General features: G+C 44.9%; 1 protein-coding gene across 2 annotated transcripts in view; it reads left to right on the top strand.

The window, feature by feature from the left end:
• The window catches only part of LOC126543887 (diacylglycerol O-acyltransferase 1-like), a 103,890-nt gene that overhangs the window by 29,153 nt on the left and 61,025 nt on the right, over window positions 1–13,712 (top strand). For both annotated transcript variants that reach the window (XM_050191024.3, XM_055061930.2), the window contains exons 2-4: window positions 6,775–6,815; window positions 7,785–7,870; window positions 8,649–8,701. In XM_050191024.3, coding sequence (XP_050046981.1) covers window positions 6,775–6,815; window positions 7,785–7,870; window positions 8,649–8,701 — 180 coding nt within the window. The remainder of the gene's footprint in view (window positions 1–6,774; window positions 6,816–7,784; window positions 7,871–8,648; window positions 8,702–13,712) is intronic.

The raw sequence follows: 13,712 nt of genomic DNA, 5'->3' as shown, positions 1-13,712 counted from the left end.
AGTCGCCCTCCCAGATGTATTACCATCATCAACGACAACAAAAAAGTCATGTCTCATCCACAAGTTCAATACCCTCTAACAAATAGGTATAAATGCTTCAAAGAGAGCGATTGAATGTATTCGGTATACCAATGACACGAATATAAACAGCAGCTATTCAACTTTTTACGGTATTACACTTGGTTATACCCGAGCTCACCTTATTCTCTGCGCCAATTTATTTCGATCACCGTGATTTTTTTCCTCACAAGCCGTTCTTTGCTAAACTATCATGATATACAGTTTAATTTTGTCGCTTAGTCATTGTTTGTTACTTGGCCAATTCTTTTTCTCTTTCCCGCAGCCTTCGACAGGTTGTGTGTTCGTTATCTTCGCTTTCATTTCCCATTTTTAATCTAAACCACACACCTTTTGATACAACACAATTTCTTTCACCCGTTTATTCTGCCCATAATTTTATTGCTCATTTTTCTAATGTCCAAACCGTAAATCTTCCCAGTTCCTGTTTTCTGGGAAAGCTAGGCCCACCGGACTGAGAACACAAGAGTTGATTACACGTGCAGATCCTTTTCAATTTTTTTGTGATCCTACTTCTCTTCGGAGATGTTGAAATTCCATGCGAAATTTAGATACTAACGGAAAGGTGACCACACAACACGAGTGCTGTGTCGTGTGATCTCCTTCGAAGAACCGAGGGCAGTGCTCCTATCTCTTCTCTCGCTATCATCACAATGCACCATTTTTGAACACTTCCCTTAGAGAGTGATCTGCGCGTACTTAACCTCTGCTAAGAAAAGCATTTCCTGCCCTGACGAAGAATGAATGAATGAATGAATGAATGAATGAATGAATGAATGAATGAATGAATGAATGAAAGTATAATTTGTATTTTTGTGACTTCCACAGTGCTGTGGAGTTATTTAACTTGTATATTGTAGATACCATGTATTCTTTACGTCATAGTGCTACTGTGAAAACGTAGCTCGACAAGTTCTGGTGCTTGCATGAGAAGGTTGTTTGATATGCGATCTTGAACCCTGTATGTTGTAGGTTAGACCCATTCAAGAGCTAAGGAGTAGCCGGCGCCTTAAATTGTGCGTCAACATCTTCTTATATCATATCAATAAAAAAATTAACGAATTAAACATTTAATAATAGCCCCCTTGTCGAAACGTTGACGTCCGCGACGACATTCCTTCTTCGATTACTGTTGATCAATTCAAATCTCAAAAACTTTTGTCTTATTTGCATTTACTGTGAACCTAGGATTTTATTTTTGCCGTTATACCCGTGAAGATTAAAAAACAAAAGAAAATGCAGAAAAAAATAATATTGAAGCAGATATGTCGCACGCTTCCTGAGGTATACACTCGATAAGCGCCTCTCGCTAGTAGAAGGATTCCGTACACTCAGTTATTCCTTAGGGCGCACCGAAAATATTTCAGCGTACGCAAGCACTCTTTATGCCTCCCCCCCCCCCCCCCCCCCTGAAAATGGAGCTTCATTACTTTAGCATTTAACACTGCCTGTCATGCTCTCAACAGTGCTTCGTTCGGCTCGATCTGTTTAATCGAAAACTGCTTCATCTAAAATTTCCAATTCGCCGAAACCAGCCCTACGCTCCGCAATTATGCAAGTGTCGAACGGCACGGACTCGGTAGGTGTGCATAGTAGGCGCATGTGCTGGCTCTCCGCAGACTCTGCGCAACGTGTAGCATGCGCAGCTAGTGACCTTTCAACGTTGCGCGAGCGTAGAACATGTAAGTAGCACGTCGGTAGCTGTACATTGACCAACCCTAATCCCGACAGCAGCCGCGGCTGCGTAGGCGCAGTGGCGGAGATATTTCCTAATAGGCGGAACCTAGCCTCTATGCCAACTTTCGAAATGCCGTGAAAACATCAGTGGACTGAACCTTTATTGGCGCTGATAGTGAAGATACATCTTCAGGTCTTGCTTGGGTTGCTGCATCAAATTTACCGGAACAATTTATTAAGCATTCCTTTCGTTTTGCCGGCTTTGTGGATGCCCTCAGACAACCCCTCGTTCACCTTTCGCATGCTGCGGCGCAGCGAAGGGGTTGTTTCACCTTTTTTTTTTCGCCAGTGTATATAGTAATTAAAACAAAGGAAGCATACAAAGCAACTGGATTCTTGAGCTGAAAGTTCATTTTGGACGGACTGTATACATTACGAAGTAACACTTAAAACAAGTCACATAAGCTTAAGCGATAATTTTCTGTGCAATTCAGTGTAACCCGAATGACTGAAAAATAAAATAATAAATAGAAATACTGAAATAAATAGAATGACTGAAAATAAATTAAAAACAGTTCCATCATCTACTTAGCAGCAAGTAGGAAGAGGAATAAATTCGTAGTAATCGTGGTCGCACATCAGGCGTAGTTGAAGTTGCGTATTCTCAAGTAGAAGATCAGAACATGTGCCCGTACATATACGTACATTTAGTCAAAGTTTTCGAAATTAGGCTGCCCAGTTAGAGGACAATATTTGAATAGAAACACTGGCAGCCTATGCTTTTTTTTTCCCACTTCTTTACGTCCATGTAGAGAGAAGTGCTAGAGGAATGGCAGATGCTGCATGCAATGCACATGATCACGCCCGTCCGCGCGTTTCCTTGAAGTTGAGAACCCTGTGGAGACAGCTGGAGTTATTTCAAGCCGCTTTTTTTTGTTTGGCTCGTGTTTATTGAATATTGTCTTCAGTGAATATAGTCTGGCGGTTTCTGCCGTGAATAAGGTAAAATTTTCTGGGCTTACAGCACTAAGTAACCTTATGTGATCGTGCCAACGCTGTTATTGTATAATTTAATTTCATATTTCTTTATTCTTGAATGATTAGTTCTTGTGGGAAAGTTAGCGAAAGTACTTGGTAATATTCATTTTCACCCAACTTTATCAATCGAATTGATTGATCAATCTTCAAGAAAGCAAACAAATAAACAAACAAACAAACAAACAAACAAACAAACAAACAAACAAACAAACAAACAAACGAATTTCTGTGGACTTGGGGAGGAGCGCGTTCGTACAATTATGACACCATACTGTTATGCCCACTTTGAAGAAGCCGTCATATGGCTTATATTATATCGTATTATTTGTGCGCAAGCATGGGTATAATGAATCTCGTTGTCAAGTTGTCTCTGTAACTATTCACTGACACGTTCACTGCCTTCAACAGCAAGGTCACTTAGCGCAGATTGTTAATAAAACCACACAACGAAGTTACAGCCGATGGAATATTATTCACAAAATACTGGAGCAGTGTATGTACTCCATTCGAAGCAATCATTTTGAGGTTCGCATCCGATACGGTTTCGTTGCTGAATAGCTGGCAGATTGGTAAATAGCCATTGCTAACAGCGAAGCCATTTACTGAACAATTTAGGTATTTTCCCATATTCCTAAGGGTCAAACTAACACGAATTTCAAAGCAATTCGACATTTCAGGAGTCACTTGTCAATACCATATCCACACTGGTATCTCTTTGAAGCTTTTATTTTTCCCACTTGCGACGTTCTCGCTTGTCCGAAAGAGCGGCGGTACACGCATTACTATGACTCAGCCCCAGGAGGCAGCACGATGAAGGTACCGACAGTAAGTACACCGCCATCAGGAAATGCACGTGTGGCTCGCGGTGTCGCTTCCTCTCCGAAGGCCAAAAGAAGAAAAAAAAAAAAAAGAAAAAAAAAACCTTCCTCGTCTGGTGCCTGTCCGAATGATAGCAGCCCTCCCGCATTACTTCAGCGCGAGACCATCTATGCCGCTCAAATAGAGAATACAAGGAACATGGGAATAGCGCTGAGGAAAGGACGCGCGTAGTCGCATTGGGCGATGCACATTTCGGAACTGGAGAAAATGACCAGCCGTTACCGGACGCCACCGAGCCACATGCCGTCCGTTTCTCTCAAGGCCGTGGCGACGGGGTTAGAACGTACGCAATCTCTGCCGTCGCCTACCGTCTCATTAGGACGCGGCCTTAACGCACTCCTCGCGTGTTAGGGACACGTACAGTATTGTCAGATCATCACATGTGCGTTGCTTCATACACTCTCATACAGTGCCGACCACAGAGGCAGCTACGTGCATACGCCATATAAGCGATGTAATTGCGAGTACAGAAGTATCTGGCATTATCCTTGTAATGAAGGCTGAACTAGCAAGTGGTGGTTGGTTAACTAGTTATGTGACGTAATGCGAATGACGCGGAAAGGGAAGGAACTTAACCGTGGCTGCGCAGATGTTGGTTCAACTTATCTGATGACATGGATATTATGTTGGCAATATAACAATATATATAACCTTCGCCCAAAGAGAAAGAAGTACCCTCGCCCGTCTGCCTAATCGATTTTTCTCTTTAGCAAAAACCATAGACGCAATAATGATATGTTCAGATGCAGTCAATCATAGTGAAGCATTTATAACGTGAACGAAGTACGCTTCTTCATGAGGCGGTGGGCCTCATTGAGGGGAGTACGTGATAGCATACGCATGTAGGCGAGAAGGAAAAGCATCTATAGTTGTCAGGAAAGCCCCCGATTCAGCATGGTGCAACACGTGTATAATTCCATCGGGGTTAATAGTTTAAGATTCTTTTGAAAGACACAGCTCTTGGAAGGATAGTTAAACATATTGTGTAACTAAACGTGACAGGCAGAAATAATAACAGGAAGCCCTTACCGGAAGAAAAATGCTGAGCGCTCAGTTTGGCGCTTACTTAGGTGGAAAAGCGGTCCTACACGATCCACTTCTTTCGCACAAACTTTACCCTTTGCTTGCACAAACCATACCCCGCAGCTTTGTTTCGTCGTCGTCTGTGCCTCTGTGCGTTGTGTTTTTAGTTATTCACCTTCAATCATTTACCAACTGGCCCAGCTTTCGACCTTGTTGCTTACCCTTTACGCTGTAAACCATACTCTGTGCACTAAGGTGGCATCATGGGAGGCAGCTTTTGGATTGCATCTTCAGTATCTTGACACAAACTTTCTGCTTGCTTATGTGATACGGAGCTTCACGTCCGATCACTGGCCGCTACACCGGACCGTCACCACTGGCGTCTGCACGAGTTCAATACCGAAATGAGGTTTAGCATGCCGCCCAAGCTCAAATGCTGAGAAACAAGTCTGGTGAACAGAATACGACTTGGTGTGACAATCACATACCGCTATGCGCACCAGCCGAGACTGTGACCACCGCTATGCACCGGAGACAGCAGTACACACGTTTTGCGTCGGCTCAGTATACACGACCAGACAACAGACTATGGCCTCTTTTCTGGCAACCATCAACGCCAGCCCATTCCCGCAGGACTTTATTTTTAGTGCCCTTGGCTCCGCCCGGGATAATCTTTTACAGCACGCGCCAGGATACAATTGCTGCTATCCAAAAATAAATATTCAGAACTATTTGATGATTACTGCATGTTTAACGCTTCAAAGTTGCATTGTGGGCTATGAGGTGCCAGTAGTTAGAGACTGCGGATTAATGTCGGCAATCTTAGATTGTTTCACGTGCCTACCATTAACGAGAGCTTTCTTTTTTTTTTGCATTTTCTCACAGTCGCAACGTGGTCGTCGTGGCGGCCGGGTTTGGACACTGTGATATTGTGCTCAGCAGCAGAACGATATAGCCACTGACGCAGCGCCGTGTATATGTCGATAAAATATTAAAAGCCGAGAACCGAAAAGAAACGAAATGGCAGAAGCGCTGAAGACAGGCCGAGTTTCTTAAAGGATCGGCGAGAATAGACACAACACAAAAGGAGGGGAGAACACAGCGCCGACGTTTTATTTTAACGCTGTAAGTTTGCTTTAACTGGATGAAGGACTAGAACGAAACGATGATTCGGTTTGAATCCGGCTGCAAACCGGCCCTCCTTCTCATAGAGTATGCTACAATAATTACTAGAGGGAACTGAACTCTGGCGCTGCAGTCGTTCAGCCACCATGGGAACGATGGGTAGTACATGGATTTGTCTGATCTTCCTGCTTCTGTATTCACACGTTCTGACGGCTTTGTTCATTACGGTTTACCTGCCTTCATTGTCCTGAATTCCAGAGCAATCTATAGTTCTCTAAGTGCAGAAGACTATGCGAACACGCACAATCGATACTAATTGCAGCGGTTCAGACTGTCGAGGTGGCCAAATCGAAACTTGCCAAGCATCTCAGCGCGCTAGCTTGCTCGTAAGAAATTCACGAGGGCATTACATGCCACTTGTCGATGCATGCGTCCGTGGTGTAATGATTTCAGTATCGGGCTTCTGTGCTAAAGGCCCCGCGTTCTAATCATGCCGTCGGCAATTTAAATAATCTTGATTTAATTATTTATTATAGAGTACTGTGTTAAAAGTGACGAGTTTACAAAGTCACGAAGCCGTGTGAAGCCAGAAAGGCAAAGTTTAAGCAAATCCATGGACTACCCATAATTCCTATGCTGGCTAAAGCTACTCGCTTGCAGCTCCCGTAGACACTAACGCCAGCGTTTCCTCTGGCAAATATCGCATGAAACTCGATGTTCCTTGTTAATCATCGCTGGCTAAGTAGATTTCCGTGTGTATTTCTTCCAATGTCAGCTTATGTTGGCGCTGCGGATGGCGGAATGGAATAGAATTGATGGAAAAGAATCGTCGCAATATAGCGCAACAGACTTCTTACTTTGCCCAACCATATGATTCCACTTGTTTTTTTTAGTGGCTGCCACTATCACTGTTTCCTTTGCGTGCAATCAAGCGCTGTTATTTTGTCGTTTCAGATACTGTTCAACTTGAGATCGGCTGTTTACAATATATCGAGGTGAGTGAGGGTCAAACAGTGCAATTTTAATAAACTAATTAATTAATTAATTAATACAAACTGCAGCCCTATTACAGGGCTTTAGCAGAAGTGGAAAAAATTAGAGAACAGTGAACGAGCAAACGACGAGGCAAACACAAGCAAATAAGGGAAGCAGTTAACATAGGCAAGCTAACTCGAGCAAAGAAAAAAATAATACAGGTAAATCAAATTTCGTATTAAGCAAGGTACTCTGTTATGACGACGAAAACCTATTTTAATGGCAAGAAACTAACCGTACTGCACAATGAATAGTACCGGACAATGAACGAAAAGTTGCGGACAAAGAACCAGTGCCACAGGAAACAAATGGAAACGTCATTGCACCAACTGTTGTAGGATTATAAGATTGGTTAGTAATCTTGCAATGAGTTTAAATGTGCACTCAGCGACTGCTCATCTATGTTTTGCAATATCTCACATGAATATCTGGAACGGTTTTACGTGGAGATCGCGCGAGTACGCGACATGGCAGTTTTTCACATAAAATTATTAGCAAATACGGCAGATATCACTTCGCTTCTTCCTGCTTAAACTAACACACACAAACAAAAATTATCTAACTGCCATCGTCTTGCTCACAGTTGCACACCCTGCTATGAGTGCAGCCTGGTTTTGCTTGTGGATGTACGCTGACAGATGCTATTTCATGTTCGAGGAACCACGTAGTGCTGAGTGACTCAAACGTGATAATCGGGTCGCATGGCGGCCGGCCCGAAAGGCGCCGGCAGCCACGCGCTGCGAGTATAACGTTTCAATCGCTGAGCGCTGTACACCCATAGGCCTCTGTAGAAAAGTGTTCGTTACTGTAGGCGAGCGGTGCTCTTTTCTTGATGCTCTCTGTCACGAATGAGCTGTATCTGTCATTGATGCCTCAAAAAAGAAAGGATGGAACGTTTCAGCTGTTATTTCACACTTATTTTGTTCTAGGGCGTTCAATTACTGCGAACTAACAAAATGGCTGCTTTACGTCTTCACTGACACCGGAAGCATCCCGCCTGTTTTGGCTGCAATCTGTAAGTATATGGCCTTGCATGCTGAAAACCACGCGCGGTTCTCTTCTTCCTCGAGAGAAATAATCTGTCCGCAAATGATTGGCAGACGCCTCTCATTAGAAAGCATTCTAGCGCACGAGCTGCTTTATAAATACGAGACCTAGCTCTGTATTTACAAAAGAGTTCGTGCCCAACCTAGTGGCTCGTAAGAAGGCGCGCCGACCTATACGTGATAGCGAATACGTTAGTACATATACTGAAAACGGGTCTATCAACAACAAACGGTTCCTATATAAGAACGAAAATCTTTGTGGTTGCAACGAGCATGGAGTAGCACAAACAATGCTTCAAAAGAGCAAAATGCTTAAGCAAGAACCACGGACAAATAAACTAGCCAAGTTAGCTATAATACTATTCACAAGGATCTGTTAGATTACACGTATTTTGCCTTCTGCACGGCAATCAGTCATTTACGGGGTGGCGGCGCACCTTTCGGCTTCCTGAAAGCATAATAAAGATCATTATGGGAGATTTGTTCTTAATTCAACGTGCTGTAAGCGTCGAGTCATGCTCACTGGTCTAGCGTTAATTGGTATAGAGTGAGCACTGAAATGTGACAGCAGTAACGGCTTACAGTTCGAACTCGACTACGCAGTTCACTTTGTCATGATGGTTCTGCAAATGTCGCAACGTCTGCTCGCCAATTTAGTGTCGTTTCATTTCGCATTGAACGTCATTGCGATGACATTGCAAAGCATAAAATGTTTGCACGTGCGTTCCCTCTCGGCTGACCTCGCAGGTCACCCAGTGGCGGTGTGCGTCTCACTCCAAGCGGAAAAGCTACTGGCCACGGTAAGCACGCGACAGGCTTTATGTGTGGCCTTCTTCCATGCATTTGTATCTTTTCACTTGCGTGAGCGGCAGCGGCCAAGGACTCGGTCCGGCAAACGCTTAAGCATTTCGCTTTCCGTTTCCTCTCGGCGCGCGTGTCAGGAACCAGCTGCCTGGCCAACTTTGTTTGCAGAATTCTACAGGGGGGCTGCTACACCTTCCCCTTGACCCTAGCCCCCCTGCCGGCATTTTCGACACCGCTGCTTTTAGGAGAGTCCATTATGTGTTCCACGTTCAGAGGAGCTCGCAGTGATCTACATCCTCGAGCGTCAATCATTAAAACGCACTTTCGTGCTCTATTTTATATGTTATGTGATTAAATGTATGAATAGTTTTGTAAAGTCTCTGCGTTGCTTTCAATACGTCCATGTAGACAGTTTTGGAACTTCGCCCTGCAAAACTTGCCTTGATACCTTCTGCTAAAATCGCTGCCGAAACTTAAAAAAGAGAACGTTAGGGTATCGGGCATAAATAGGCGATGCTCTATAACATAAAGGCATAATGGAACGGCAGTTGATGAGCGTTCACTGCAGCATTTAGCCGTCGTCTGGAAGTGGCTCAATGTGAAAGCCTTCAAAGTTGCTCAGTAAATCTGAACCTTTACTGTCGATGGCTGTCTTATTGACATTATTGGAATTGTGAGACAAAGGCTGTGATTGTAATTTTACATGCAATCCGATCTTTCTCTGTCTTGTCGCAGGTAAAGCGGACATCACTAGTGATATAGAATAAAAAGATGTTTTCGCCAATATACACTCCTTGGTCAGCGATGATGCTTGGATATACGATCGTATGGCTTCGGTAGGTGGCCGTTCAGCTCCGCACAATGAGTCGACTAGAACTGGCGTGCTAAGAAGCTTAGAACGGATGAAGCGTGACAGGAAAGCAGAGCTAGGGTCATGGACAGTATACACTGTCTCTAGCGGCGCTTCAAGAAATATACTACGGGTTGTTAGAAAAGATGAGAGTTGAGATCCCAATTTCGACAAACATCCAGATGTTAGTGTCAACTACGTACATGCATCTACCAAACTGCTTGCATCTGGTTTTCAGCAACATTGTTGTCCCGAAATGTTTCGAATTTGCATCGCGTGTTCCAGAAGATCCCAAATTGTCCCGGTTATCCAGGTTTTGCATAACTTTTCCAGTGGTGTAACACACGTGCTTGCACTCCCTTTGCCATTCAACTGTAGGTAATATTCTATCCTTGGCAGGGAGCACTAGCTGTTTCCGCTGCCGATGTACCCACGGCGTCCGAATCATATGTGCCGTAAAATGTCTTTCATTTCTTGAAAATTTCAAGAACTGTGAAAGTACCACATTTAGTTCCTGCGCATCATATGTCATGCGGCGCCTGCCACAGTGGTTCATGATGGGTATGTGCCCTCTTTCAGAACAGCTCTTATACTGAAAGGCTGACCGTGTCGCGAATACATAGTTTCCATTTCAGGCCCTCACCTACGAAGCGTGAGATGTTTGCCGTACTAATCCATTCGACTATTCAATCTTGGCTCGCAATACTTAGGGTTTTGTGTACACCGTAGTGCACATTGCACGGAGTTCTACTCTACCAGGTTGTGAAGTCATTCAAGGGCTACCGATGGGGCTGGCCATCAAGTCCCGCAATGTTGGATAGACTGAGGGCATGCACGAAACAAAAACATCATCTGTTTGGGTTCTTTACACATTATTTAGCTTCCTCCCTCCGAGCATGATATCCACTTGACATTTGCAGAAGCACTTATGCAGCTGCGAGAACCACCGATATGTACGAATTTATACCGAGTTCCCCTGTGAGGATGAAAACAGTAGGGCTTGACGTAGTGGAGCAGCTTGAAACCTTAGGCTGCGAACGGAGAGGTATGACGCCTCTGCTAAAGAAAAACTCACGAGGAAAGCTGGTATTAAGTGGGTTCGTTCAACAAGAATAGCGAATGGCGAGTGCAACTTGCACGTAAAACGGGCACTAAGGTTTTTACCTTTCATCCTTGTACAAACGGAGCTCCTATTCTCCAACCGATTTTAAGAATATCGTAGAGGAGAAAAGACACAGGTTGAGTGAACAGCTGCCTTGTGACGTTCTTGGCAATTTACTCAATGGTAGAGAATAAAACAGCATGTATTTTGGGGGCTAGAACATGATAAACATTTCGATGGCAATATAAAACAAACTGAACGCATTTTTGTGCTCCATGCAAACTCCCGTAATGTGTCCCTATATTTCGGTATCTTTGTTGTCCACATTTTGTCCGTATTTTAGTGTTGTCTTTGTTCAGGTTTTTACAGGTCTAGAGATGACATACTAAATTACAGTGCAGCCCATGCCTCATCTAACAAACGCGGCCCCTGTACACTTGGGGGAATGAGAACGATACGAAATGGTGCAGGTCCCACGCACCGTGGGAATCGATGTTATGCGAAGCATGTTGTAGTGACTTGGCTATCTAGCATTGTTTGGGTATCCGCAAAGCCATACCAGGTGAACCAACTTGTTTATGTAAATTGAGTAGTTGTGCATGTGGGTCGCGAGCGTACGTCTATGTGACGACAGCAGCGTGATGGCAACTCCGTAGAAGTCGATCGTAATGCACCAACGGCATGGTTTCTACGCCAGCCGTTCGACGCGAGCTTGCGACGCGGCAATTGCAGCGAGAGTGAGAGATACTCGGATTGTGACATCATGAGCGATAGCTGATCAGGTCATGAAATTGTACGTACCTATGGCAATGCCATGGGGTGTACGTTAAAACGACGATAGTATTTGTATTCTAGACGAAGAAATGGTAAAGCATGATTAACATGGGTGATCATGAAGTCGCTATAACGTTAAGCGAATTCCTACATAGCGTGCTACGAGGAAAGTATGGAGGAAAGTTGTCCGGTGTCGGAGATATTGCAGTCTAGCACGATGCCTCAAAGCGCGAGCTGTCACAAGCAAAGAAGACGCGGTAATGTCACAGAACGCACGCGCCTAGCGTTTCAAAGAGCTGGCTGGCTGTGGCCAGAAAACCAGGAAGCGTAAAAACAGAAATCATTTTCCCATGCAAGCTTTTTATTACAGCGAAGCTGTCTATGAAAAGTGTCTCGAGATTTCTTCGTGGCGTAAAGTCGACAGAAAGCTATCATCATCTATACGGCTCATACCCCCAAATGCGATGGCTTATACCGCTGCAACTCGGAGGCTACACACACTCAGCAAAGTGAAGCGAACAGTGCGTACATTGTTTGGAATCACGCATACAACATACAGAACAGCATGCCTTGCAATAAAGAACAAGCTCAAAACAAGCATTCGAACCACGTAATTGATGATAAGGCACTCATGTGCCTACATGCAATGCGGAGCACGTAGCGCTGCCCGCATAGGTTTCACCGTAAAGATCACTGTTGTGCAAGCTGCAGCGGCAACGGCAGCTTGACTGCTGCATATGAAGCAGGGAGCGACGTAACTACGCTTTCGTACGTAAAAGAAGAACCCGCTCTAGCAACTTATTTGTGTTGTGACAGTGCTTTGGGAAGGCCACATCTATAGTGAGGACTCCTGAAGAGCAAGCAGCGTGCATACGAGGCGCGGCGAATTTCTCATCTCTCTGGTCCACTCTTTGTAGGTGCACGAAGTAGCCGCGCAAGCCAAGTCGCAGGCCGTCGAAACGTCTTAGGCTAATAATTAGATAAAGGACATGTGAATGTCGCCACGTGAATAATTTCAACCTGAGCCGCAATGGGTACTTGTTCTAGTTGTCGTTTCCAGCTTCGCTGTCCAACCACCTTCGCAGCGTGGATTCGAGACCATTTTTTGTTATGAAAAAAATATTGAATAAAAAAAATATAACAATTGGTATGGGTTGTTTTACGCTACGTAGCTTCCAGTTGCTTAAATTTGCGGACTACGTGCAGATGCGCAGTAAAAGAATATATGCTTCTGCTCCGTAGCTGTGGCTGTGCCGCCACAGAATGTAGTCACCGGGTAAACCTACCGCAAAGTGTCAAGAATGAGGCAAAGAATGCTTCGCATTAATAGACGCGCCTCACAACAGCAATATGTGCTGTCGTAGATGAGGCCAGAATATTTCAAAGCTGTATCAGAGAGCTTAGTGCCACACGTCAGCACTCGTTGACTTTGTTAACGTCTATTCTATTCTAACCTTTGCACTTATGTTGTGACACGCTGCAAGCATTGCGCGTCCTCGTGCCGAATCAATCGGCAATCAGCGCTGAAATTTCGCCTGCCAACAGCAGCGCCGTAATGCACAGCCTGGTGAGCAGAGGATACAGTGTTCAGTAGTACGATTTCGCGTGAGCGAATTCACCGCTTACTTGAGGCGCATGTGTCCAGCGTCTGACTTGACCGGACACTGGCGTGCTATAGAACGTAGGAGCGCACGCGGTCGTCAGTGTGCACGTGGCTATTAACAGAGCTTGGCTGGACGCATCGGGTGTTAGCAAGCGTTGATGCATGCTTCTGTTAGGGTTGAAAATGTTCTGTCATTTTTCCTGGCGTCCCTATACCGGACGGCGTCAGCGTCCTTTATGGTGGATCCACACTACGGACGGCTCCACGAAAATCTGTTCCGCGGACGCTTATTCCGCCGCCCGTACGGCTGCGAAGCGCATCCACACGACGGACGGAGTGAGCAGACGACCGCACCCACTTCCTCCATGGCCCGAAGCGACTGCCGTCCGCCTCGAACCTGTCAAGTCGTCTTCGTTCACTGTGTGGCTCGTAACTTTCAAACTGAGGCTTGTATTTGGTTTAAATTTTGTGTCCAGAAGCTTCGACAGCAAAGTATTCGTGATGAGTGGGCACCGTTTCCGAAATCCATACTCAGATTTTCGGCGTGTAGGCTTAGAGTGGCTGTATTGGCTGAACATGGCCTCGAAGATGTTGAGGTGGACCAGGCAGATCTCAGTGGCCGTAGGTTCCAAATGTTTGCTTGTTTCTACTAACTCTAGATGGCGCCATCGGTGTAAT

The sequence above is a fragment of the Dermacentor andersoni genome, chromosome 1 (assembly GCF_023375885.2).
Source record: "Dermacentor andersoni chromosome 1, qqDerAnde1_hic_scaffold, whole genome shotgun sequence".
Lineage (NCBI taxonomy): Eukaryota > Metazoa > Arthropoda > Arachnida > Ixodida > Ixodidae > Dermacentor > Dermacentor andersoni.
Note: the sequence above shows the minus strand (reverse complement) of the source record. Positions and strands in the feature narration are given on the sequence as shown.